Raw genomic sequence first — 26,376 nt, forward strand, 5'->3', positions numbered from 1 at the left:
AACCTGAGCAGGTCTTCTAGAACCAATAATGAGCTTAGCATTTATGATTAAGCCTTAAACAAAACCTACCTTGTAATAACTGAAAAAACCTCTACATTTCACTGCTGTCCTTTAAATGACAAGAGTGAATGTTTCTAATAATCAAGCATTTTGTCACTGTAAGCTCTACACAATATGTTGTGTACTGTTTACAGCAGGTGTGTGGAGCCCAAACTATGGCCAAATCTGAGCCTGCCATGTTTACTCCTTCAACCCATGAGGCTGTTTCGGGAAGCCATGTCTACCCATACTACATCTGACATCATATATGCAAAGACGGGGTTTGACAAAAGCCACTTTGTGCAGCTCCCAAGGTACACAGCAAGCAGCTGTAGACAATTATAACGTCAGTGCCCTCCTGTGATATTTGTCCAGGCAACCATGTAGAGCACATTTCCTTAGACATTTATAAATGAGGAACAAACATCAAATCTCTGCAAGACTTTTTCAAGAAGCTGCCCCAGCATAAGAAATGGCAGCTATAGATTAGGCTTCTGCAGCTTAGTTTGTTCCATTTCACTTGTCAACCCGTAGCTTTTATCAAATCCTTTAGTATAGAGCAGGCATGTGCAACCGGTCGATCGTGGGGTGTTATTGGTGGTTCCTGGTTGATCTTGGGATCCTGATTGATAGCCAGCCAGAGCCAGGGGTGGGAGCTCAACAACTCTGGTCAATCCTCCCCTTCCACACCCCCACGCTCCTCCTGCCTCCAATGACTTGGGAAGACAGGCGAACTAATATCAGCATACTGGAAGAAGCAAAGGATCAGCAGTGTTGAAGCAGTGATTCTTCAACATCAACTTCATTGGACTGGTCATGTTGTCCCCACTGTGGAAGGACGTGTGGATCCAGAATTGGCCTCCACTGTCACTTACAGACTCACTGTTAAAACCGTGTTTATGGAAGACAATCTTACTCGGCTACAAGTGATCGCCGAAGATCACTGTGCCTGGTATAGAACAATTGCCAGTGGGAGAAAGGATCTCTTTTACTTGATGGAAAACTAGAAAATGTGTTGATGCTCCCAATTGCTCTTGACTGCCTCTAAAACATGGGATGGCAGAAATGAATTGGGCAACCACTTCCCTTGATGGACTGAGGGCAGGCAGTGTCAGTGAGATATTCTCTCTATCTGCATATGCCATAATCTGGTTTAGTGAACCCAGCAAGAGGGGCAGTAGCATTCACTCACCTTATGCCACTGCCCTGGGTATTCCAAATACTTGTTTAGCCCACTGTTTCAGCACTGATGTAGGAACAGAAACTGGACACACTCAAAGTAAGGGAGACTGGAGAAACTCATCATCTTAACTTCCAGTGTAGGCGAATCACTGTCCATACCAAAGCTGTGTCCCTTTCTTCCTGTTCTTTAAAAAGTTTGCCATGAACACTATGCCAGCTTTGCTGTGCATCTACCTGACATACATGGGTTGGGGTTCTTGGCAGAAGCTAACATGGCCCATCTTTTCCTTCCGCTACGACTAATTTTTGCTGGTCTTCGTAATGAAGCAGAAACATAATTGTGCATCTCATAAAGACAACCTAATCAATTTTATTGCCTTGTTTCAGTAACATCTTGTTTATACAACAAGCTAATTTCCTGGTCATGAAGCAAAAGCACAACTTTTTTCTTATAAATAGTATAAATTATTTTATTTACAGAAACTTGTTACAAAACAAATAGACTATATATTTATTTTCTTCTTTTAAATATCCAAAGTAATTTTTTTTCTACCCCATGACATTTGTTCATGTACTATACAGCAGCCAACAGAAAAAAGTTCAGCTCTGAGCAGATGCTCTTGAATATGTATACAAATTATCAAACTATTCACACATTTTACACAGGAGATTGCTTTTCCCCCCCTTTCTATGGAGCCGGGCTCAACTCCAAAAGCAAGAAGCTTCCGCAGCCTACATTCTTATTGACATTATGTAGTGCTCATTAAAAAATAACAATAATCACCTTTCATAAAAAGTAGGATATTTTGCACAAAAGCATTTAAAATAAACGACCTTCTGCTTAAGGAAAGCAGAACAATCTTTTCAAGCCCAATCCCCTTCACCGTACAATTCCCCCCTTCCCAAAAAGACAAAACAGAAACAAACATCCTTGGCAATAACAACTCTTGCCGGAAGACGACTTACCGGAAGATGATAGGTTGAAACCACACTATGTGAACCGCTCTCATTCAAACCTCACTGGAATGAAGAGGGAGTTACGCATTTGCTAAATCCCATTCATTTCAGTGAGGCTGGTGCAGAGGATAGCCTGGCGGTGGCTTGTGTTGCTAATTTGTAAAATTGCTTCGAGAGCTAACTTTCCCCCCCAGTAATACAAAATAATGTCAACATTCTGTTGTTGTTTTTGTTTTGTTTCGTTTTTAAGTTCTAGCTGATAGCAACAGAAGAAAATATTCAAATTTACTTGTTGAAAAGTATCTCCAGAACCCTTGGCATTATTTATGAACTAGGGACTCGCTTCAATCGGATCTTTTGATTTTGTTTTATCCCGCGCCCCTTCCGCCATCCTCTCTCCCGCGTTAATATGTAGTCATATGTAGGTGGGGAAAGCAAGCTCCAATTCTTTTTTCCAACAGAACATTCAAGTCTTTAAAGGAGAAGCTGTCTAAAAAACAGTCCAAGCTTAAAATCTAGATATATAAATCAGGCACTTTCAGTTTTTCCATTAGTTTTTTAAACCACGTAAAGACTCACATACATGTGCACACATACACAAATGCTAAAAGAAAAAGAAAAAAAAAGAATAAGAAGCCGTGTGTTATAACTAAAAGGTAGTCTTCTGGGACTCAGGTAACTGTAAGAAATGTTGTGTATACCAGAGCAGGCTAACCATATGCATCTAAATGCCACACAGCCTTCCTGCTTAGAGAAGTGGCGCCTGCGGGCATAGACTGCAATGCCAGAGCCTTCGTTTGTATCCAGCAATTCCCAAGACATTAAAAGAAAGAGACAAAACTCTTCCCCCTCCCCCCTCCCCAAACAAGAGACATCCCTTAAAAACTGCAAAGTAGGCATGTTATCTATTGGATTGGCAGTGAACCACTTCAAATTATAAAAAAAGTATTTGCTTTTCTCTTTTTAATTAATAAATACTAGATGATTTTCAATTGTACCAAAACTGGATATAAGAAAAAAAGACCTGTGCAAAAATACATATTTAAATATGTACAATCAATTAACAAAATATGTCTTCTGAAATAGGGATACTTCAATATTTATAATAGAACAAGAAATTCCAAAATAAAGATACAAAAGTATGGGTTTCATTATTTTCGTATAATTCTTTGTTCATCATTGCAACATTTTTTAATTTTTTTTTATTTATTTTAGGTTAAGAAAACTGCAGGAGTCATAATGAGAAGCTGGAAAGACTATAAAAATTGTATCTCTTAAATTAATACCAAAATCTTTCTAAGAAACAACCCAGCCACTGCAAATCTTGCAAGATAAATTAAATCTGAAATTTCCTTAATTATTTACAATAAGAATGTTGTCAGACAATAAAAGCTTCAAATACAATCATTCCATTTATTACTAAGCCCCCAAAATGGAATATTGTTTGTATAATATTTAAGCAAGTCTACACTTTGAGGGCAGGCATAAATTAAGACGTCCTCTGGTTCTATTCATGGCAAGTTTTAAAATTATAAGCCATAACAGACAGATACAGGCCACAATTCCATCCTGGAATGTCACTTACATAAGCCCCACTGAATGCATCAGGCAGGCTTTGCGCAAGAGCATGGCTGTGTTTGTGTGAAGCTCCCGTTTCAACATGGCTTGCAATGGAGACATTCACAGTGGGAATTGGGCCCAGAGCTGCAACTCATATAAATTAAACACAGTGGTTAACTGCTGAACTTTTTACAAAGATCTGCATGTCTTTTAAGGAGCCTAAGACTTGCTTTGATGCTTTCAGAGCAACATAATATTTATAAAACAGACATTTTTGAGTACTTAAAGCCACTAAAGGTTTAACTTATGAAAAATTTGTCAGCCTTCGAAGGTAAATCTATCAAAACCAAATTGCACTTGTGATCAAAAATATCCAACACATGGGAAGGAGTCAGTATCGATTTTCTCTCTGCGGAGCAGATACATTACTTTGGTCGTCTCCTCCCATGCCCCAAGTAAGCCAATTAAGAGGTTTTAACATTTTATAGCATCCTCTAGAAACTGAAGGGTTGTTCAAGCCCTCCCTCTTTTTAAATATTTGCATAATCAACACCATCCAAAATATTATTCCTTTACTTAAAAAACAAACACATGATCTTTTGTGAATTCAAGGCTTTAGAGTTGTCTGCATAGAGTCTTGTTGCTTCACTGTGTTTTAATAATCATAGCAAATTGGAAAACCTCAACAGGTTTTAAAAAACAAAACCCAAGCAGCTGCTGCTTGTGGTGGTTTCAGAATCCCTGATGTGCAATGCACCACCATGGTCGGGAGAGAGGCTGGGCTGTGTGAATTAGAAAGGCTCAGATTGTCTAATCTCAGCAAGATCTGGTGCCCCTTTAAGGCAGAAGTCTACAGGCACACATTCCACCGAGAGCTTCTCCTGCACAAGCCCTGTTGAGGATAGATTCAGACAATCAGCTTTCTTCCTCAATGAGTACTGCTAACCATTTGGCCACGCATTTTATCAAGGACAGGAGTGGAACAGAGCTAGGTGATCTGGTGGGGTACCCAAGGTGCAATGGATTCTGCACCCATCACTTTGAGAAGTGGTGAAAATACAGCATGCTGAGAACTGTAGCTTCAGCAGAGTCTGCAGTTAGTCAGCACCCTCAGACAATCTAGCCTCGCTTGATTATTGCAAGAGCAAATTCTCATTGAGGCGGCTGGCTGAATCCACAATCTGAAACACACCCCATTTAAATGGATAGAAATTTACTTTCTACGGGCTTGCTGAAGGAAAGCTCTGCCTGTGTTATGACCTATGGTTTGGGGTTTATTTTTATTTTTTTCCTTTCACGTGAAAAAATGTGTAGAAATTCCAGGTTGTAGTTCGAGATTCACTAGTGTCACAAACATCCAGATCAAATGATAATATTAAAGCCCTTCTGAGGATATTACTTTAAAACAAAACACTTTTGACTCATGGGAACGAGGGGAATGACCACTTGGGAGTGGATGGCGTTTAAAACACTCCCCCTTTGCTCACAAGATGGCTGTATAAGGGGTGCATTTAACACTGAGCTCAGAATTTGAACTGGCACTTAATGCAGTCATCCAAAAAATCTGAATGTGGACTTTATTGAACGGAATGCTAATTTGGTTATGTGAACAAGGCATCAACTTACTGGAAAAATCTTTCAAGAAAAATAGCAGTGAGATTTCTTTGTTTTAAAGGTTTGCATTTTAGTTTTATAAGGACTATTTTGTGTTCTGTTTTTTAAAAGGTTGGATGGTACAACCAACTTAGATTGGCATTTTCAGTTTCCCCTACCCACCTACCCAAAACAACAAAGGCTTATGGCATACAGTATAGGTCAAGAAATATATTCTTTGGGAATAGTTTTAGAGGTCATTCACCATTTTGGATTTGAGAGTTTTGCATCTGGGTTTGGGGGGATATATTTTTTTTCCAAAAAAGATCAAAGCAATTTTATTCAAAATCAAGCAGGCACAGCCCTCCTCCATACAATGTCGCTGTGCAACCTTATTTCATTTCAGTGGCAGTTGTACAGGACCCGACGAACGTTCCACTGGAATGAATGAAGAATACTGAGCAGCTGTGCTTGGTAGATGATGCTCATAAAATTGTTCTGTACCATGTGATTTCACTATTTAAATATGCTTCTTCTTTTTTAATTTTTCAGTGATGGCCATGAACATTTTTGTGTTTGTTTTTTAGAACTCCTGACAGCTTCTTATCCCAAATTACTTGCAAAAGGCTGGGCAAAATGTAGACCGTTTTTGTTTTCTAAGTTGTGCTATTTTTGCATTCCAATCAAGGAACATTGCTATAAAACACTAAAGCCGTATTCCCTTGTTGAGAGTGTCTTCTTCTTCTTCTTCTGTTTATTGTGCCTAACACATTGTGCCCCCTCCTTCGTGAGGGGTTTTCACTGGACAGTGCCAAAGGGGCAGTTAATTATGCCTATGACACTATCAGAAGAAAAGAAAAAAACAAGTCCACAGTAATGTTCTTTCCCAAACATTGCTTTGCCCAACCAACCTAGATCAAATAGTGGCAAGGTGATGTACTCCTGTAAGTGAAATCTCACAGGGCTTTTGTAGCAAGCTGTCCAGACCACTGGTAACACTGAGAGGAAACATCCTGTGGCTGAACGGCAATCCAGAGTCCATTTCCAAGCTTCGCTGCTACAGACATGGCTTCAGGGAAACTCCTTGATTGTGTGACAGTCCAGTAGATTTCCACACCTGAGGACTGTGGGAAGCTGGGAGAACTCAAAAGGCATCTTGGAGTCCAGGATTTCCAGATGGAGATTTATTCATTTTTCCCCGCTTGTAGTGAAAATAATCCAGTTCTTTTCTTACCATGGCATTGTCTGTGTCAACTGTTAGGGACGAGCCTTTGGCTTTCGCACAAATGAAAAGAGGAAAAACAGATAAATAAATATTAAATATTTTAAGTGATAAAACTAGGTCCAATTATATCATCTTGGATCCCCAAAATATGCTTTGGCAAAATTCAGTGGCACAGGATAGCAACCAAACATCTACTTTCTTGGGATGGGGAAAAACTATATGCATTTTATTGCTATATCATGTTAGGCATATTTCTGTATAGGGTTCTTTGTCACAGCAACAGCAAAAGCCTACTTGACCCCTCCCTTTCTTATGCGTCAAAGGAAAACCTTTTTTTTTTCTTTTTTGCACAGTATATGGGCAAAGTTCAATTACTTGTCATCAAGGTTGAAAATTATGAAGTGGCTTCTAAAATTTCAGTAAGGTTACTGATTAAAAAAACATGAATTTCTGTTTTACTGCCCAGTCCCATATCCTCCCTTTAGTTCATTGTGGTATAATATTGTCAATTCCAATCAGCAACTTGTTCATTTGCAACAAGGCACCTGCCCCTGGTTGCTGAGATGACCAGTAATCATCAAATAAATAACTATGGAACCCATTATGCCCTGTTAAAAAAAATAAAATAAATCAATGCTGCTTTTCTTGGCGGGTGCAGCAGATTTGAAAAAAAAAAAACAAAACTATTAGTTGATCCACTAGTGATATTTAAGCTACAAGCTGGCAATCTGGCGAAAGGCAAACGGACTTGAATCCCACTGGCACAAAGCTATCTGTTTGAGTTGTTTTCAATGGCACAACTAAGCTCTTCCAACTTGCAAGCAGTCCCATGGGGTACCCGCTTCTGCCTATGGCCTATGTGAAGGAATGGACTGGATGAGAGCCAACAAACGGAAGCTCAAGCCAGAGAAGGCTGAGGCACTGTCAGTGAGTGGTTCCCTAGACTGGATAGGTGGGAGGTCGCCTGATCTTGATGGAGTTACATTCCTTTGGTAAAGGAGTGGGCACACAGCTTGGGAATACTTCGAGATCCTTTGCTGTTGCTTCCGACTCAGGTGGCCTCAGTGGTGCGGAGTGCCTTCGCTCAGCTTCGGTTGGTGGCCTGGTCTAACTTGCGCTGTCTCTGCTCTGATAACCATTAGGTTAGATTACTGCAACGCATTATACATATGGCTGCCTCTGCTAGGGCAGAATTCAGTGGCCAGGCTGCTCACCAGGGCAAAATGGTTTGAGCATATTACATCAATCCTGGCCCGACTGCACTGACTGGCTGCCGATTAGTTTCCAGGACCAATTCAAAGTGCTGGTTCTGACTTATAAAGCTTTAAATGGCTAAGAACGCAACATCAAGGACCACCTCTCCCTGTATGAACTGACCTGGACCCTGCAATCATCTGTTGCCTTTCTTTGTGTGCCTCTTCCATGAGAGGTCAGGAGGGCAGCAACACAAAAATGGCCCTTTTCTGTGGTGGTTCCCTGCTTGTGGAATGCTCTCCCCAGAGAGGCTTCCCTGGTGCCTTTATTACACATCTTTATCTTTATTACATATTTCTATAACCAGACCTTTGGCTATTCTATGGCCTTTTAAATGTGTTTATGGAAGCAAGGTTTATTGGTTTGTTTTTGCTTTTGCTTTATTATGTATTTTGAGTTCTCATTTTCTATTTTTATTTTGTGAACTGCTCTGGGATCTTTGGATGAAATGTGGTATACAGTGGTACCTCGGGTTAAGTACTTAATTCGTTCTGGAGGTCGGTTCTTAACCTGAAGGTCGGTTTTTAACTTGAAGCACCACTTTACCTAATGGAGCCTCCTGCTGCTGCTGTGTTGCCGGAGCACAATTTCTGTTCTCATCCTGAAGCAAAGTTCTTAACCTGAGGTATTATTTCTGGGTTAGCGGAGTCTGTAACCTGAAGTGTATGTAACCTGAAGCGTATGTAACCCGAGGTACCGCTGTACAAATTTAATAAATAATAATAATATCCTCAAACATGAAGGAGTCTTTGGTTTCCCATAGCTGAAAACAGGAAAGCCCTTCAGGATATATAGGTGAGTCCAGTTGGATCGTGCTATTTCCCCCAACAAGGAATCTGTGCCATGTCTTAAAAATTCAACAAGTCCCAAAAGATGAAAGGGAATTGTGCTTCTAAGAAGCAACAGCATCCATGGCGGCGAGGGAGTTAATAATAATAATAAACCATTTTGCAAAGCGAAGCATACACACACCCAAGATATCCAGCGCCAACATCTCTGACAAAAATAAAAAATCACCTCCAGTAGGCAAGTAACTGTCCGGAATGGGAATTTGTCAAAGTAACTTGTCTGGATATCAATATGGCCCAAGTAAGATTTCATACCTGATGAAGGATAGAATTGTTCATCAGTCCTTGTGTCCCTGGGATTGCACCAGCGTGTTTCGTGTGAATGTTGTTCACTGGCGGCAATTTGGCAACCTTGTTTGCTTTGCTGCTGCTGTTTATGCTGCTTGAACCAGGCGAGCACTTTCTTTTCTTTCCTATGAATTTGTCTAGGGAAGGATGTGAATGTGAAAACCCGCCGTGCGAGTTGACCGTCAGCTCGCTGGACTGGTGAATGAACGGCCCCAACGACAGGGTGGAATCGCCACTGTTCACCATCACACTCATTCTTTTTATAGATTCTGCAGGGCTCCCAGTCGGAGGGCCCCTCCCTGATTGGTCATGTTTGAGGCTAACCGAGTTAGCTTTACCAGTCATACAGTTGAGGCTGTGGGACGAAGACATCCCAGGCGAGTGATAAGAAGCCCCAGAGTTTCCAGAGTTCACCACACAGTTCTTCCTAAAGGACTCTGTGGAATGAGAAGAAGGTGCTGGCAGCGCAGAACTGTTTTTACGCTTCTTTCCTGAGCTGCCACCGCTGCTGTTGCTACTGGTACTGTTGCAGTTGGCGCTGCTAGCAGAAGATTCCTTAGGCTTGAAAGACTTGCTGGATTTCAATTTCTGAGGTTTGCTGGACAGAGGCGACGGTACCGAGGAAAGCACTGGAGGTGTGGAAGGGGACGTAGACACTTGTCTTGATTGCATACTGCAGGCAGGTTCTGCTGCACCAAAACTTGCAGGGTTGGCATTGAGCGTAGTCCCGTGGGATGGTACCGATTTCCCACTGAGGGATAAACAGGAAGGAGACACGTGTGCTGGCGAGGGCATAGCTGTGGCGGGCAAGAGGAAACCTGTTGTGCTGGAGCCGTACTGCGACACAGGCGTCGAGCTTGTCCGGTGTGGAGCGCGCAAGGATGTAGTGTTGCTTGTCGCTGGAGGAATTTTCCTAGGCGGCAGGGAAAAGCAGGTCGTTAGTGCTCCATGGCTTAATTCTATTTTGCCCACTTCAAATAAAAAAAACTGCTACCTTAACAGAAAGAAGACTGAAAAGGCACAGTGGGCACAGAGTCAAAGGCCCTACACAAATGGTCATCAGAATTAGATACCAGGGATCCCCCTTGTCCACCTAGCTTCACAAGCTAACAGATTTTGAAGAAAGCAATGTCCAAATCTCTCCTCCTAAGAACCTGGTAATAGCTCTATTGGACCAAGCCAATGGCACCTCTAGTCCAGCACTCTGTTCTCACAGTGGCTAACCAGAGGCCCATGGGAAACCTGCAGGAAGGCCTGAGCACCACACTATTCATCTCTCCTGCGGTTTCCAGCAACTGGTATTCAGAAGTTGTCAAGGAAATCTGGTTTTTCTGCTCTCTTCTGTCCAAAAAGGTTCTCTCGCTCAGACCTCTGAGTTGGCTGCCTGAAACTGGCAAATGATCTCACAATGTATACATGTGTTACCTCTCTTGTGCTGGGTACTCAAGGCTACGCTGGTAGTTCATTAATTGGGAAGGATGCCTCAGCTGAGAAAATGGATCATTTCCGTTAATTTAGAAACACCTAAGACAATGTGTTGATGCTTAATGTTAACGCTCCTTAACTGCAAAAGAAAACACGTTTTCCTCCTTCACCCCGTGTGTGCAAAACACCCCACTTCACAATGAGATATATGACAGCCTGTTCTGTTTCTACTCACTTCCACATCTGTGAATTAAGATGCTTGTCCACCATGACATTAAGTGCACATCGAATATGGTTCCACCGCTTATCAAACACGTAGTAACCTCTTCCAATTTGTCGACTACCAAATGTGCAAAACTGGGGGGGGGGGGAGAGATAGTTACTTTAATAAATTTCTCAACCAGATGTTGCATATTAGCAAATATAAAATAAAGCAAAGACAAATAAAACAGTTGCAATAAAACAACATATAGAAAGAATCATAAGCATTCATGATTATCTGCGGCTCTCTTACAACTCAGAACTTCCATCTGAAGGAATCCAACAAATATACCAAATATCTTATAGAGCAGTCGATCCTGCCCAAATATCTTATTTCTCTGTGGAATACTGATGCTAAAAGCAGCCTTTCAGCTTCTCTGTCACCATGCTAGCTTCTTGTGTCTCAGAATAATTTACAGTGGTACCTCGCGTTAAGTACTTAATTCGTTCTGGAGCTCCGTTCTTAACCTGAAACTGTTCTTAACCTGAAGCACCACTTTAGCTAATGGGGCCTCCTGCTGCCGCCGCACCGCTGGAGCACGATTTCGGTTCTCATCTTGAAGCAAAGTTCTTAACCCGAACTTAGGAGAGTCTGTAACCTGAAGCGTATGTAACCTGAGGTACCACTGTAATGCCTACCACAGCGATTGCAACCAACCCCAGTGATTTAGTATTCAGCAGTATTCTGTATCTAGACCCACAGCTACATCTGAATGCTCCTTCCTCTAGAGAACATGAAGTATTGCTGCTTATACACACGTTTAAAACACCAAGCAAGGGAAATATAAACTGGGAAACGTACAGCAGCTGGTTGAGGATGATGATCTGAATAAAGACAATCCAGTTTTTCAACAGGCTCTTCTTTTTCATCACATTCTCCCTCATCGCTGGATAACCGAGATGCTGGCTCAGCTGCAGGTAAGGGAGCATGTGGAGATTCATGGACCGATGGAGATTCATTCGGGGCATTCCCACTTTGTTGGGCTGGGCAGCCAGGAGGCCTTCACAAAAGAGGAATCACAGTTCAATACCAACGAATGTTTTATAACTTGGCTTAAAAATGTATTAAAGCATTTTTATAGAACAAAGGTCTTAGATTTAGAGCATAGGACTTATTCCTATATTTGTTGTTGTTTAGTCGTTTAGTCGTGTCCGACTCTTCGTGACCCCATGGACCAGAGCACGCCAGGCACTTCTGTCTTCCACTGCCTCCCGCATTCCCACTGCCTCCCGCATTCCCACTGCCTCCTATATTATATACGCAAAATGGCACAATGAATTGGCAGACCAATCCCACAGCAGTGTCAAAAGTAAGCAATAAGCACTTCACTAAGAGGTTGATGATAAGCAGCGTAAGAAGAACAGGAAACAGAGGGAGATCCACATGTTCTCTCTCTCTTTCCTAACCTTTCTGGCAGTCAAAGGCTTCAAGCACTCTGATGAACTGAGAGTTGGTGTAAATTCAGCCTCCCCCAACCTGGTACCCTCAGATGTTATGGACAACAATTATCATCAGTACCAGACAGCATGGATAGTGGCCAGAGATGATAGGGGCAGTAATCCAACAATATCTGGAGGGCAGCAGGCTAGGAAAGGCTGGTGTAGTGGTTTGAGAGTAGACAAGGCCTCAGGAGACCCAAGTTCCCATTTGCGCTTAATCACAAAGCTCAATGGATGCCCATGGACCAGTCACTCAGTCTCGTACATTTGACAGGGTTGTTGTGAGGACAACGTGGGGGTGGGCAGCAATATATACATATATTGCCTTGAGCCCCTCTGAATAGAAACAAACATCATCTATCTCACATATCCAAGCTGTTAAAATTTGTATTTTAACATGAAATTACAACACATATGAACATGCATGAAGAGTAATAGTTTCTTACAAAAAAATAATAATAATCACACAACATTGGACCATTGTAAATCCCTGGAAATCTGTTCTAGAGAGTTGAGGAACCCTACAAAACCACACAGGGGGAAATTGGTGGAAACTCTCCTCTCTCTGTCTTACATGAATGCACCCCTCTGCTGAATCAAAGCTTGCACAGCTCTTCTGACACAGAAAGTACAGGGGGTTCATATGCCGAAAATACAGCTGAAAACAACTATGTGAACGAAGCCTAAACTGGCCAATAGCCTTTGGTAACTACAACACCTTCTGCCTTAGAGCGCTTGCTTGACAGTCGTTCTTAGAAATTAAAGCTTACCTTACACAGATTGCCTGGAAAATCCTTCTGCTCACACAATGTGTTGATAGGATTTTTATTTTTAACCAAAGGCAGACTAATTGCAGAAATGTTTCTCGGCTTTAGAGAGAGGCATATGGTGACTCCTGGCCTCCAATTCAGAAGAATGGAGACCTTGACCAAACTTTTTCAACTATTTGGCATTTACAGCCTTCAGCGCCTGCTCTATTAATGTTCTCATGCTTCTTGACTGTGGAACAGGTCACAATGATCTGGGCTTACCTGAAAATATCTAGGTGGTCTGATCATTTACCTTCATTAACTTGTTACCATGCTAAGCTTAATAAGCAGAGCTAATTCAGATCAATCCAAAGCTTGTGAGAGTATTGCCTATAGTGTATTGCTGCATTGCCTATAGTGGTGTCATAGGAATTCTAATGTGAGACTGTAGTATGGGTCAGTTCAGACACTTAAAATCTTAAAATGGGAGAGCTGGTGCTACCTGGAGTGGCACAAATGGAGCAGACGGACCAGACAAGCAAGTATTCACCAGGCCTAATGCAGAAAGTCACAATTCCTCAAGTTCCCTCCCCAAAAGTCACTGGGTGATTTTCTTTACCTTGGAAGACTGGGGGTGTGAGGTTTGGGTTTAGTAGGTACTAAAGGCTTTGATTCTGTAGGAATAACTCCATGAGAATTTTGGTGCAGCTCCTGGGAAGTTCTTGAAGGTGAGGGATGTGGTTCCCTGAGAGGGGGCATCTGCTGATGATGATCCAAATGGCGGAGTAATTCTTTTTCCCTGGTTTTGCTTTTGTGCTCAGCTAGTAATAAATCAAATCGTTTCCTTCGACCCTGTACAGCTCTCCGTTGAGTTAGGGAATGTGTCTGGAAATTAAAAGGCAACCAATTACTCCAGGTTGAAGAGGTATATCTGTGCTATATATATAAAACCAAGCCTTGTATTGTTATGTCTGTCATTTTACTAGTGCAGATTTATCCTGTTTGCTTTTAGGAAAACACAGCACAATACATATGGGGAGGTGGGTAGAGTGGTGATTTATGAAGCATTTTTGGATCAGGAACAGTGGAATGGGGAGAATTGGTAGTGGTGGGGAGACCTGGCCAAGAAGGAACTCCAATCTAATCCACAAAAATGGATAGAAGGAAGAATACCAGGAATGCAGAGAGGAAAATGGAAAAGAGCCTATTATATGCATCATATGTCTGGCTGCATAAATATATGAACTGGCATGAAGTGACACAGGCCAAACTTTCAAACAAGACCTGCAAATGCCATGTGCCATACTTGCATCTGGCATTAAGAAGATATTAAAAGTGAGCATTAAACCCATTAAAACGTCATAATCATGGAGTTTCCTAGCTCATGGTAAATCAAATTCAGTACATATGGGTCCTAACCATAGGTAGTACAGGAATTAACACTGGATTGTGTATCCATGTTCTGCAGTGTTTGTGATATAATATAATGGTGTTTCTTGAATTTCATTAATACCAACTTAAACATAGAAATGCCATTTTGTTAAATTACATTAGCTGGTGCTCCCTCTGCTGGAAATATAGGTGTTCTGCACAGCAGTTAAAGGGTTTTGTGTACAAGCCATTCTTCAACATGTTATAGCTATAAATACCCTACCCTACATTTTTAGTGCCAGTTCAAACCCAGCCAGAGATTCACAGTTGCACATCATCTTTGGTAATAAGGACAGCAAAGAGGTTTGCAGTATTGCCCTAGTAAGGGAGCTGAGGTGACAGTGTGAATGCAATTCAGAGCATATATGATCTGTATTTTTATACTGCATTTGCTTATTTTCTTTAATCATTTGCATTATTTCAGGATAGTAATTCCAGTATCTGAATTTTCCCATCAGAATTTCCTGTGGCCTTGCCTTGTTTCCCCATGTCAAAAGATGAAGTCGTATTTAAGCAGAACTCCCTATTTTGCCAAAACCTATTTGTGTATCTCCCTATTTTTTAAAAAAGTGGGTGGGAGGGAGGAACTGGAACCATTTAGCTGCATTGTCTGAAAACACATAAATTAAGATTTAAATTAAACTAGATTTTCTTCCTATTACAGTCTAGCTCTAACCTTCTTACTAGCTTCCATAATAGAGTTTTCTAAGTTGTTTTCAGGAAGTTGTCTGAATCACCTAAATCATACTTTGACTTCTCTGTCCTGACGTTCAGAAAACTTAGTTCATTAAGAAGGCATCTTACCTTGCATGTCAAAGACCTAGTACAGGGTTTCTTCGTTTCTATGTCAATGACGCCACAGTAGATATCAGGATCAAATTCTCTCTCTGTTAAATACAAATAATAATACAAATAATAACAATGCAAACAACAACAACAGCAGTTTGTGCTTCATTCAGAAATTGAATTTGTTTATTTCAATGCAGAACTAACCCCAGAGTTGCTTTTGAGTTTAAGATGTGAAACCAAGTAAAGGTATTGCCACACTTGTATTTTTCGTTACACCTACGCCCCTCTTCTTTATAGAATCCGTGAAAAAGGAACCACACAGACTCAAAGAGCATGCTTTGTAAAGAAATATAAATTAAAGTGAAACTAGAAAAATGAATCATACTGTCATATTTTAACGGTTCAGTGTTACTGACATATACCATACACTTTAAGTCAAGTGGAAGCCACATCTCTCTTACATTTATATAGAAATCTATATATGATGCTATAGGTAAGAAAAAGGGAGGAAAACCTTCTTAAATTCATATATTAAGATTTCAAAAACACACAAACTGAAGAGATTAAGGAGCAGGTGCGCTTATTTTTTTATTTAAAAAATAACAGTGCTCTTTTTAAACTGTACATGCTTCCATAACTGGCAAAATTCCATAACTGTGGGTCCATAAATGGTCACAGCAGCTAAGACCCAAGAGATCTACATGTGCAATCCCCCATCCCGTAAGTGCTTTTCTTCCGATCCCCTGTCCAAGAGTCAACACACTGTTCATGGCTTGCCTCATTTGCTATCAAAGCTTCCAAGTTGAAAACTATATAGCTGTGTGGACTGTGTCGGTTCTTGGCCTTTATCTAGGGCTATTTCTTGCACCAGGGAAATGATTTCATACCACTTAATTCACCTAGGAGGATTAAAAAATATATATTATACTTCAAATGAGGGACACTTTAAAGGAAATAGTGAACGCTTTCACTATTAATCAGCACTTGTGTATTTCGTTTTGTGCATTTCTAGCTCATGCCACATTATGATGATTTAAGGCATATTTAATAATGTTGGCTAGGATCCAAGGAAGGCTGGGCGTGCATATGTGGCTGATTTTTATGATCAGCAGGATCTCAAATAGTGCTGCACCAGAAGGTCCAAGAAGGGATGGAGGAACACCCGAAAAAGGGAAGTAATACCTGTGCAAGTACACCACACATGGTGCTATGGAACCAACCAAGAGTTAGCATTTAGATCAGGCATAGGCAAACTCAGCCCTCCAGATGTTTCGGGACTACAACTCCCATCATCCCTAGCTAACAGGACCTGTGGTCAGGGATGATGGGAGCTGTAGTCCCAAAACATCTGGAGGGCGAGTTTGCCTATGCCTGATTTAGACAGCATTTCTAGTGCACAAGATTTATTATCATACAACAGCTCTGCTCTCCTCAGATGTCACACTAAACTTTGGTACAGCAATATGTGAAAGAGCCCAAACCTTGCATGTTTCATGTCCCCTCCCAGACCCAGAACTTTGGTTAACCAGTTTCGCAAATCAGTGGCTTGTTAGAAATTAACCAAAGTACATCTGAAGCCGGAAGACAATGCTTCTGAACCCTTGCCAGTTGCTCTTTTATTTTTATTGTTAGCAAGCGAGGGGAAAAAAATGCCGTATAATAATTACCTGACAATCTTTTGTGTAAAAATTTCCTATTATTTGTACTCTCGTCTTGCTTCTTTTCCGAGTATGGAGGCACAGAGAGAAGACCTTTACCATTCAGTATCTGTCCAGGGGAAGGCAAGGGTGGCTTTGGTATTGAGGGATTAAGGCCAGTCTTTATTGAGGAGCTCACAGTAGTAGAACAGGTTGGACCAACAGCAGGTTTCAATAGTGCACCATCTATCTTTGGATGTATTTTTTCCACTTTGACAGATGGAGTCATGCTGCAAGGAGGAAATAGGTAATTTATTATAAAATATGTAGACTGCTTTTCATCAAAGCAGTTTCCAACACAAAGTAAAATACAGCTGAAACAGAAATTAGGAGCAGTGATACATAAAACAAACAACCCTAAACTCCAGAGCAGATCAGCCAGGTCCTCTAAAAGCCTGGGAGAACAGATGCATCTCCATTAGATATGTAGCCATCCATAGGCCTCTAAGGAGAAGGGAAATCCACAGTTGGGGTGTAATTACTGAGAAGGCCATATAGCACAACCTCACACATTCTCTGATAATCAGTGCCCTCCACCAATCTGATAGCACAGGCTGGCTGATATGGGAAAAGGTGGTTCCAAACCACATTGGTAGCCAGTATAGATCCTACAAAATAGATGCTATATGATGTGTAGGGCAAGCAAAACTGTGGCCAAGGTGTTTCAACCGAGGAATGGCTACAGCTGCTGAACCGGCCATAGCTGGCAATAGGCACTCCTAGCCAACAAAACTACCCGAGCTCCCAACGACAACAATGGATCTAGCAGCACCATGTACCTGCTGCTTCAGAGACAATGCAAACACCCAGAACATGCCAAATACACAGTTCCCAAACATTAGAACCATCCACCAACAGCACCTCTCCTCTAGTGAGAATCCACCTTCCATTTACTAGCCCTCATCCAGTCCATTACTGCCTCCAGGCACCAGTTCAGCAGAGACATAGCTACATCTGATTCAGATGGTATGAAGGAAAGAGCTGGGTGCCATCAGCATACTGATACCACCATGCCTTAACCCTCAATGAGTGCATCCAGCAGCTTCATACAAATGGGAAACAGCACTAGGAACAGAATGAAAAAACTGTACTGTGCTTTTTGATGACTAAAAAACTGTGGAATAAGTTAGAACCTGCATACTGATTATGTGGGTTTTTGAATTTTATGGCCTTTAAAAAAATGAACTTTTAAATCAATTTTTTAAAGAGAAAATACAAGAAACAAACATATTTTGCATTTTTTGCTGTTGACCCCAATGATTTGTGTGTGTCACTATTCCGTTTTACCAGAAAAGTGAACATCTCAATAAAGGTTCCCTGCCCCTTTTTAATTTGCAAATGGTCCCATGCTTAATACAATCATTAGTCATAGTTGGGTGTTTGATGGGTGCACAGACCACAATGTGAATTGCCCATCTGGGCAAAGGTTGCCACAAGATCCAAAGGAACCCATGGACCGAAAGAGTGCTTCCGTTAGTGGAGGACAAAGTCTGGATCCAACTTACTGTGTTCAATTCAAAATAGAAAATAGGATGTCTGGCTGCTCATCTCCCTTTTATAAAGCGTATGCACATTTTATTCGATCACGTTTGTTCTTCTTTCTCAGGTACACAATATATCAGATTCAGCTGTTCACTTTTTAGAGTATGTGCGCAGAAACCATTTGACATTTAATACATTTCTACTTCAATGTTGCACCAGTATGATTTCTATGTCCAACAACTTTATAATGTAAACCGCCCTGTGGTCTTTGGAGGCAAAGTAGTGTACAAAATTAAAAAATAATAATACACAAAATATAAAAATTAGTGGGTGGCCCTGACCTTCTAACTCAGAAGTTTCCAGCATGCTTAGGAAACTCAGGAAACATATTTAATCCCAGTTTGCAACTTGTAACCAACTCTTAACTTTCTTTTTGCCATATGAGCATGTTTCCTTTTTTCCCCAATTTGATATGGTTTTTCTCTTTTTCTATATCATCCTTCCCCTTCCAGAAACATTAAAAAGTGCAGCAGTGATGCTGCTGGTGCAGCCTCCTTCATATTGAATTGCAATATAATTTTAAGTCACAGCTCAGCAGCTAAAAGACCAAAGCCCTACCCTGGCGCAGATCAAATATTCTGCATGAATCCTATAGGCTAAGCCCTTCTTTTGTACCCATGTGAATTATTCTCTTCTTTCCCTTTCCAGCACTAGTGAAGTACAGTGGTGCCTCGCAAGACGAAATTAATCCGTTCCGTGAGGCTCTTCGTCTAGCGGTTTTTTCGTCTTGCGAAGCAAGCCCATTGACAGCTTAGCGGATTAGCGCTATTAGTGGTTTAGCGGCTTTTAGCGATCAGCTGTTAAGCGGCTTATCAGCGGATCAGCTGATAAGCAGCTTAGCGGCTCAGGAAAAGGGGGGGAAAGGAAAAAAAACCCGCAGGAACTCGCAAGACATTTTCGTCTTGCGAAGCAAGCCCATAGGGAAATTCGTTTTGCGAAGCACCTCCAAAACGGAAAACCCTTTCGTCTAGCGGGTTTTCCGTCTTGCGAGGCGTTCGTCTTGCGGAGCACCACTGTATATAGGTCTACACACTATATTTAATGATAACCATTGTTACCTCTAACAATTATTTGCAAACCACCCACAGCCCGGTTTAATGCAAGCACGGTTCCTATTAGCTCCAGAACATTATGTGCCACTATACTAGTGACTGGACGAGAAAGGGAATGGGTGGGTGGAAGATATGCATCGATCTTACGCCAGTTACTGGGAAGGAGCCCTAGACCAAAATGAAATATGCCTTTTCAAAATGAGATATACAAAACTGAGATAGTATTTGTATCCATTGCTAAACATTTAGTGCCTCTCCTTATATAGAGCATACTCACATTTTGTCATGGGGACCTTTGCTATGTACCAGGTGCATTGGCCTATTGTTTCCACTGATTGGCGGCTTGTCTTTGGGTGACTTCAACAACTTGGAACTGGATGATGACGATGCACTAGTACCTCCGCCACTGGATGAACGACTGCTCCCACCTCCGCTGCTACCTTTGCTTTTTGAAGTCAGAGGCGAAAAGAGGGAGAATACTGAAGAGGAAGGAGGGGTTAAAGGTGGCTTGCTGGAGGAGCTGTGTCTTCTTTCTGGAAGGGAAAAAGGAGGAGCATATTAGCAAACACCGAGAATATGGAACTGGTTCTAAACCAGGTTGGAACTTCTCCTGCTCCACTGCATGTGGAAATAAAAAGCTGCTTTTTCTGGACACAGATTGCTGCTGTGCGTTGGCTTTCCACATTGTGCCCACTCTTTCCCCCTACAGCTGTTGTTTTACTGTTTGTTTTGTCATTGATTGCTTGGTTATTGTTGGTACTGTTTTAACTTGGTAAACCACTGTGAAAATGTTACAGGAAGTAGTGGCACACATTTTATTATAATAATAATAATAAAAGGTAAAGGGACCCCTGATCATTAGGTCCAGTCGTGGCAGACTCTGGGGTTGTGGCGCTCATCTCTCTTTATTGGCTGAGGGAGCCGGCGTACAGCTTCTGGGTAATGTGGCCAGCATGACTAAGCCGCTTCTGGCAAACCAGAGCAGCACACGGAAATGCCATTTACCTTCCCACCGAAGCGGTACCTATTTATCTACTTGCACTTTGATGTGCTTTTGAACTGCTAGGTTGGCAGGAATAATAATAATAATAATAATAATAATAATAATAATAATAATAATAGTGTTCATTTGGGTAAGTGTGAATATCTCTTTGCTGTAGCTTGTCTTTTGTCCCCCAGGGATCATCCCACTCTCTCCAAGCTACCAGTTGGCAATGGAAAGAAGTGCCGGAGAAGGTGGCAGGGCAATTTGTCTCAAGTGGGAAAATGGCCTAGTCTGGCCCTGGGCAGGGTCCTAGCAATCTCAGGTTTTTAGTTGCAGCCACAGCCACCTATTCCTGTTGTGGTCATGCACATCTCCAATTTATCTGCTCTAATGTGGCTGGCAGCTGAATATTCGACTTAAATCCCTTGAACAGCAGCACTGCATTGAAGTCATTATGAAAGTTTTGTCTAGGGTCATTCAAACTTATTTGTTACATTTATATACAACTCAAGTCCTCTTGGCAGTTTACAAACTTATTTGAAAACCCCCACTAATTATCATTTAAACTTTTGCCATCACCATCAGTTGTAAACAATACTAATCAGAAGGAATATGATCTAAAAGTCAGCATAGACACAGCACTGTAAAAGCATTTCAAAACCAGCAAAAGAACACTGGGCAAATAAAAAAGTCATAGCTTCTAAAAGATTCAGTGGGTGTGACCAGTACTTTTTTTTTCTTAAAAAATGTTTTGGTATACTCTCATTTTGACTCAAGAAAATCACCATTTTATAGTTCAAATCAGGAAAAACAAATACAGTAAATGGACAAAAGTACAAAGATTCACAAAATGTTTAGGGATATGTGTACCCCTGCATCCCCCCAGGAAAAAAAGCACTGGGTGTGACACAAGCCTCTTGGGGGAGGGCATTTTATAAACAGGGCATCAACACTGAAAAGGCCCTCTCCCTAGTAATACCCACCTTGTATTAATAAGTGGGAAACCTAGAGAAGGACCTCCAGTGAAGATCTCAAGTACTAGGCAAGTACATATAGGTGAAGGAGTGCAAGTTTCTGGTCTGCATGTCATGTTAAGCCAAACCATAACTTAAGGCAAGAGTGTGCAGAGCTTAGCATGTCATATGAATGCAGGCTTGTGGTTTAGATCTCCTGGACAAACCATGAGCCATAAACTCCTGAAAGAATCTTGGTTGTAGCTTGTGGGTATTCTGGCAAAAGCTAAACCTTGAGTCAAGTTTGAAGGACATGCTAAGCCAAACCACGGTTTAGTAGTCAGGGGCAAGCTAGGTGGCCATGATCTCTTCTTTGGAAACCCATGTTCTTGTGCTAATGTGTGATGTGCACACCAGGGCATTCATTAAGCAATACTACATCCATTAGGTAATGAAGAAGTGTGAATCTGCTACATTCACTGTCCTTTGACAGTAGGCTGCCGAACACCTGTTGATGGGAATCGTAGGCGAGGAGAAAGCTCCATGCTTTCTCATGGGCTTCCCTATGGCATCTTGTTGGCCAATGTGAGGACAAGATGGTGGGCTGGATGGGCCACTGGCCTGATTTTGCAGGCTCTTATGATCTTAACCAGGCTCAAGGCTGATAAGTGTAGGCTCCTGAGGCTTCAAACTACTGTAATTTAATCACATCCCTTAGATTCAAACCAGTGTTCAAAATTCAGCATTAGGACTTATGATACAGGCACGGGATTTTCTCCCCTTACTGTAACAGAAGAGCCAGACACTTTTAAAAAGGATGTGTATTTCCAGTTTTATCAGTTGTTACTTTAAAAAAGTGTGATATGAAATGAGATCTAGCAACATGACTGCAAAGGCATATAACCATTGCACTATCTGGAAGGGCTACAAAACCAAGCTTCCTTGCAGATTATCTAGGTATTTTTTATTTATTTTTTGCTAGTCTAGTATTTCCTATGACTGAAAAAAAAGCACAAACTTGGCAGGGACTATTTCCTCCATTACCTAACTCTTGCATCCATAATACACATAGTCCTCTATTTAGGTACTGCAGAGATTCTATGAGCAATACTTTTCTCCTCCCCTTTCCCTGTTCATAACCTGACCAGACCAGTTATGGCAGAACTCAGACAAGAAACCAACACCGGAAGCTCAACACAAATCCCCAAAACGATTATACAGATTTTTGAATATGTTTAGCCTTGATTTTAAGAGCTGCTGGAATGACTGTATAGTTAAGGCGAGTTGCTTTTTCACCTTTCTATCATTTTAAAGCCTGAAAATGCTATTCATCATAAAATCAAGACAAATTATATCAGTAAGAAATTTGGCTTGAAAATCTGCCTTGTGAAGGATATAAAGAGTAGCTGAATCACAGCAGTTTTAAAACCTTTCTTTGAACTACACCCTTTCCATTCAATTCTTTGCTCATCCAATACATACACTGAATATGTAGAGGGAAATATGATTTAGGGCAGAAAGATCAAGGGAAAGTGTGAATGCCTGGAGGCTAAGGTGTAAACTGGCTGAGTAAGAGAACGTATTTAGATGGCACAGATGTTGAGGTCGAGTGCCTGAACTTCTAATTTCCTTGCTCTCTGGTGCAGAAGATCTGTGAGCACCTTTAATGTTTCTCTGGAACTGAAGGTTTTGGATCCAAGAACTGCAACTAGAATCTGTTCTATTCTGGGCACAACTAGAGAAACTGTTTTGTGCGTTTTTTTAACCTTTGGGTTTAACAAATATCCAACCTGCTTTAAACCTGTTATGAAAGAAGTTACTAGTAAGCAATAAGGTTGTATAGATAAATCAGTCAAGTATACATTCCTACTGCATAACTGTTCATTCAAACACACACAAAATCTGAGAAGAGACACATATCTTCCTCTTTCCAGAGTGTCTACCCACAATTCATCACACAGGAGACAGTGGCATTATTCATTAATCAAGTCGCCCCCAGATATCTCATAAGGAATCACAAGAAAAACAGTGGTATCAGGAAAACTCTGGAATAGCCCTGCATAAGCTTCACTGACTCTTCATACGAAATGAGTCTGAAATAGCCCCTTCAGATTAACCTAATATTTTTTTCAACCAAAAATCTGCATAGCTATTTTTTATACCACACATAAATGAAGACTCAGCAATTGGTAGCCCTATGCAGTATGTCTCCTCTGTGAGGTTCTCAATATTTACTGATAGTTTATAAACATCAGCTTTCTTTTCTGAAATTAAAGTCTACATCCTTGCATGAGGTCACAGGCCATCTAATTTTGGTCAGCGTTCATACCTCAGATATAGGAATGAAAACCAGACATCTAAATGTGTACTTTCATTTTTATAAATAATAGAGGAATATCCCATGTTTGTACATCAAGACATTAAATAATATTTGGAAAGGAGGTCATTACCCATCCCAATATGAATATATCACTTCCTGAAAAGGTAGCATTGCATAGAGAACGGACTGGGGGAACTGCAAAGCCAAGATGAAGGATCTACTCATCTGAAATTCCAGCAGCCTTGTTGGGTGTGTGTGTAAATTTAATATTTCATGTTCATCTGTGTACACATTTGTGGCCAAACCATAAATTATCTCGAAGCATGCTTGCTATTTCAGGGTCTGTGATAGTAATTGCACAAATAGCAACAAAAAGAATTACATTCGGAATATGTTAATATGCAAGTTTGATGCTCTTGCTTGATTTATGACCAAATTTCACAGTGGTGCACTAAATGCAAACTCTAAATCCGAGGATTGCCACTCCATCCCAAGAACAACATAATCCCTGGATTATTTGATCAATCACATGATCAATCATAGATGGGGTGAAAACACCACCACCAATTAGTAAGAGGCATAAAGAATCCTAATTCAAGTTTATTCTTAATTGTTAGGAGTAGCATTCAAGCTAATTCATCCCTTTCTTGAACACCTCAAAATCAACCAGACCCTCCCAGCCAATCAGCAAAATAAGGTAGGGCTCTCTGAGGTGTCAAAACTACACATTTAAACTTAAAAATGAACCACATGCTTCCGTTGTAATTCTGAGTTCTAAATAAAAAGTGGGGGGACCCCAGAAGTCTGGGAGCAAATAAATCTTTGCATTGATTCACTTCTAGTTTTTCTCTTAGTAATCTTCCACCATATCCGAAAACAGGCCATTTAGTCTATTTACAAAACTACGTGCTGTGCAAGTATATTTGCATTTTATAGCCTAGTAAATGGTGTGCTTCTAAATAGGACAAAATACTAAGTGCCAAGTGTCTTTTTATAACAATGGCGAGATTCCCAGAGTGGATTTGCTAACTTACTATTTGGAGGCCTTAAAAGTTCAGCAGTGCTTTAGGATTTTGCTAGAGCCAATATTAGTGATACTGGACCCTTACAAGAAGCAAAAAGAAAAAAGAAAAGGCTAGATATTTCTACCTTCTTAGCTACTGTACACTTAGCAAATCTTAAATCCCAATACAAGTCAATGTTAAAAATAGTATCTGATCCATTCATTGGCAAGTTACCAGTACTGTATCTTCTATTTTACATCATCTTAAAATGACAGGGGAGTTACACTGTAACACACACATATATAAACTATTGGTTGAGAAACTGATGTAACAACTAACACTCATTAATTTGCAATGTACAGTTTTAATTGACAGAAATATCATTAACGTCATTTTTCACTAGGCGACTCAGGCAGTGTTTGTTAATTGTTTTGACAGTGAAGTCTTCAATGGTGATATAAATTTCAATATTAGACTAGGACGGTAAAGGTAGAAAAATGGCATATCTAGACAAAATTACAAATCCAACGTTTCTTGTACCAAAATATTTTTAAGCAGGAACTGAGCAACAGATGTAGATTTTGGATATCCAACAACAAATGAGACCCTCATGTGAATGGACTTTTGTGAGGGAACTGATGAAATTATATATTATGTCTTCTTCTGTTTGAAAAGTGTGAATACTTGGACCTAATAAAATGGGGAAATAACTGAACTATTTTTTATCTGTAAAGCCACCCTGTGAGTAATATTATATAGGGTATTATAGTATGAAAATCAAGGTCTAGAGAGAATGCATCTCTCTTATCTGGTAGTAATTAAAGAGGAGATCTGAAAGACAGAATCTGCTGCTTATCCAGTATTAAGCTGATACTTTGCAGGAGAATTACTCTTAGATTTCACTGTCAGCACCCTCATTCCCCAGCCTAAAGAACCCACTTGAGATCAACTGTCCCTTCTCAGGACATAAAATCATGGCATTACACCTCAAACCTCACACAACTGTACATTAAAGCATGAAGTATGTGACAAGAACAGCTCATATCACACGTCCCATCTCTCTGTGTATGATATGACAGATACCAGAATATAAATTTGAGAGTTGTCAAAATTGTATTTTAAAAATATGACCTCATGAACTCACGCTGAGGTGAAAGTTTGAAATCCAATGCTGTCATTCCATTTGCACAGCTTTTGATCCCGTGGTGGAGTCTGCTCACGTAAGAAAAGGGAGACAATTTTCTACAATTCCCCCTTCCCTGTAGCTCCCCACGCCACACCCCAAACTGTTCCACACAGGTTATCAGGGATTACATGCAGCTGCATCAGAAAAGGGAAACTGGCTCTCAGGGATGGTTGTCTTTCTAACTTTCTGTTATGCCACACCCCTTGGCAGCCATTTTCTGTTATGCCATGTGTGACTGGTGCCATCAGCACTCTCTCAAAATTCAAAATGTGTCCACTAGTCCAAAAAGATTGGTGCCACCTGGTCTACACTGCTGCTGATTCATCACTTTTTCCTTTTACCTGTTTGCCTTAGGAACTGGCGAATAGAATGCCTATACTCTTCTCTTCCTCCTGCATCAGGAGGTTTGAAACTAAGAAAATGAGTTAAAATTCCACTGGCCCTTCTTTAGATTTAGGATCCTATTAGTTACCTTAATAGATCATCATCTGGCCAGTTCATTTGACAGCTGTACTGCATTAAAAAAAAGAAAGAATTCTTCAATACACAACTTCTAATACATGAGCAATCGTGCTCTAAAGATTTACGACAACAGG

The 26,376-nt window shown here is 40.8% G+C and overlaps 2 protein-coding genes across 3 annotated transcripts in view; both read right to left on the reverse strand.

The window, feature by feature from the left end:
- Positions 1-26,376, reverse strand: part of LOC309365078 (uncharacterized protein C3orf49) — a 160,329-nt gene that overhangs the window by 41,205 nt on the left and 92,748 nt on the right. The gene's annotated exons all lie outside the window — the stretch shown is intronic.
- The window catches only part of ATXN7 (ataxin 7), a 94,579-nt gene continuing 70,570 nt past the window's right edge, over positions 2,368-26,376 (reverse strand). For both annotated transcript variants that reach the window (XM_081901635.1, XM_081901636.1), the window contains 8 exons: positions 19,610-19,865; positions 16,709-16,968; positions 15,057-15,139; positions 13,441-13,706; positions 11,435-11,633; positions 10,607-10,728; positions 8,914-9,859; positions 2,368-6,606 (listed from right to left, as the gene is read on the reverse strand). In XM_081901635.1, the coding sequence (XP_081757761.1) occupies positions 6,589-6,606; positions 8,914-9,859; positions 10,607-10,728; positions 11,435-11,633; positions 13,441-13,706; positions 15,057-15,139; positions 16,709-16,968; positions 19,610-19,865 (2,150 nt within the window). In that variant the 3' untranslated portion in view covers positions 2,368-6,588. The remainder of the gene's footprint in view (positions 6,607-8,913; positions 9,860-10,606; positions 10,729-11,434; positions 11,634-13,440; positions 13,707-15,056; positions 15,140-16,708; positions 16,969-19,609; positions 19,866-26,376) is intronic.

This window comes from Podarcis melisellensis, assembly GCF_964234715.1.
Source record: "Podarcis melisellensis genome assembly, chromosome: 2".
Classification (NCBI taxonomy): Eukaryota; Metazoa; Chordata; class Lepidosauria; order Squamata; family Lacertidae; genus Podarcis; species Podarcis melisellensis.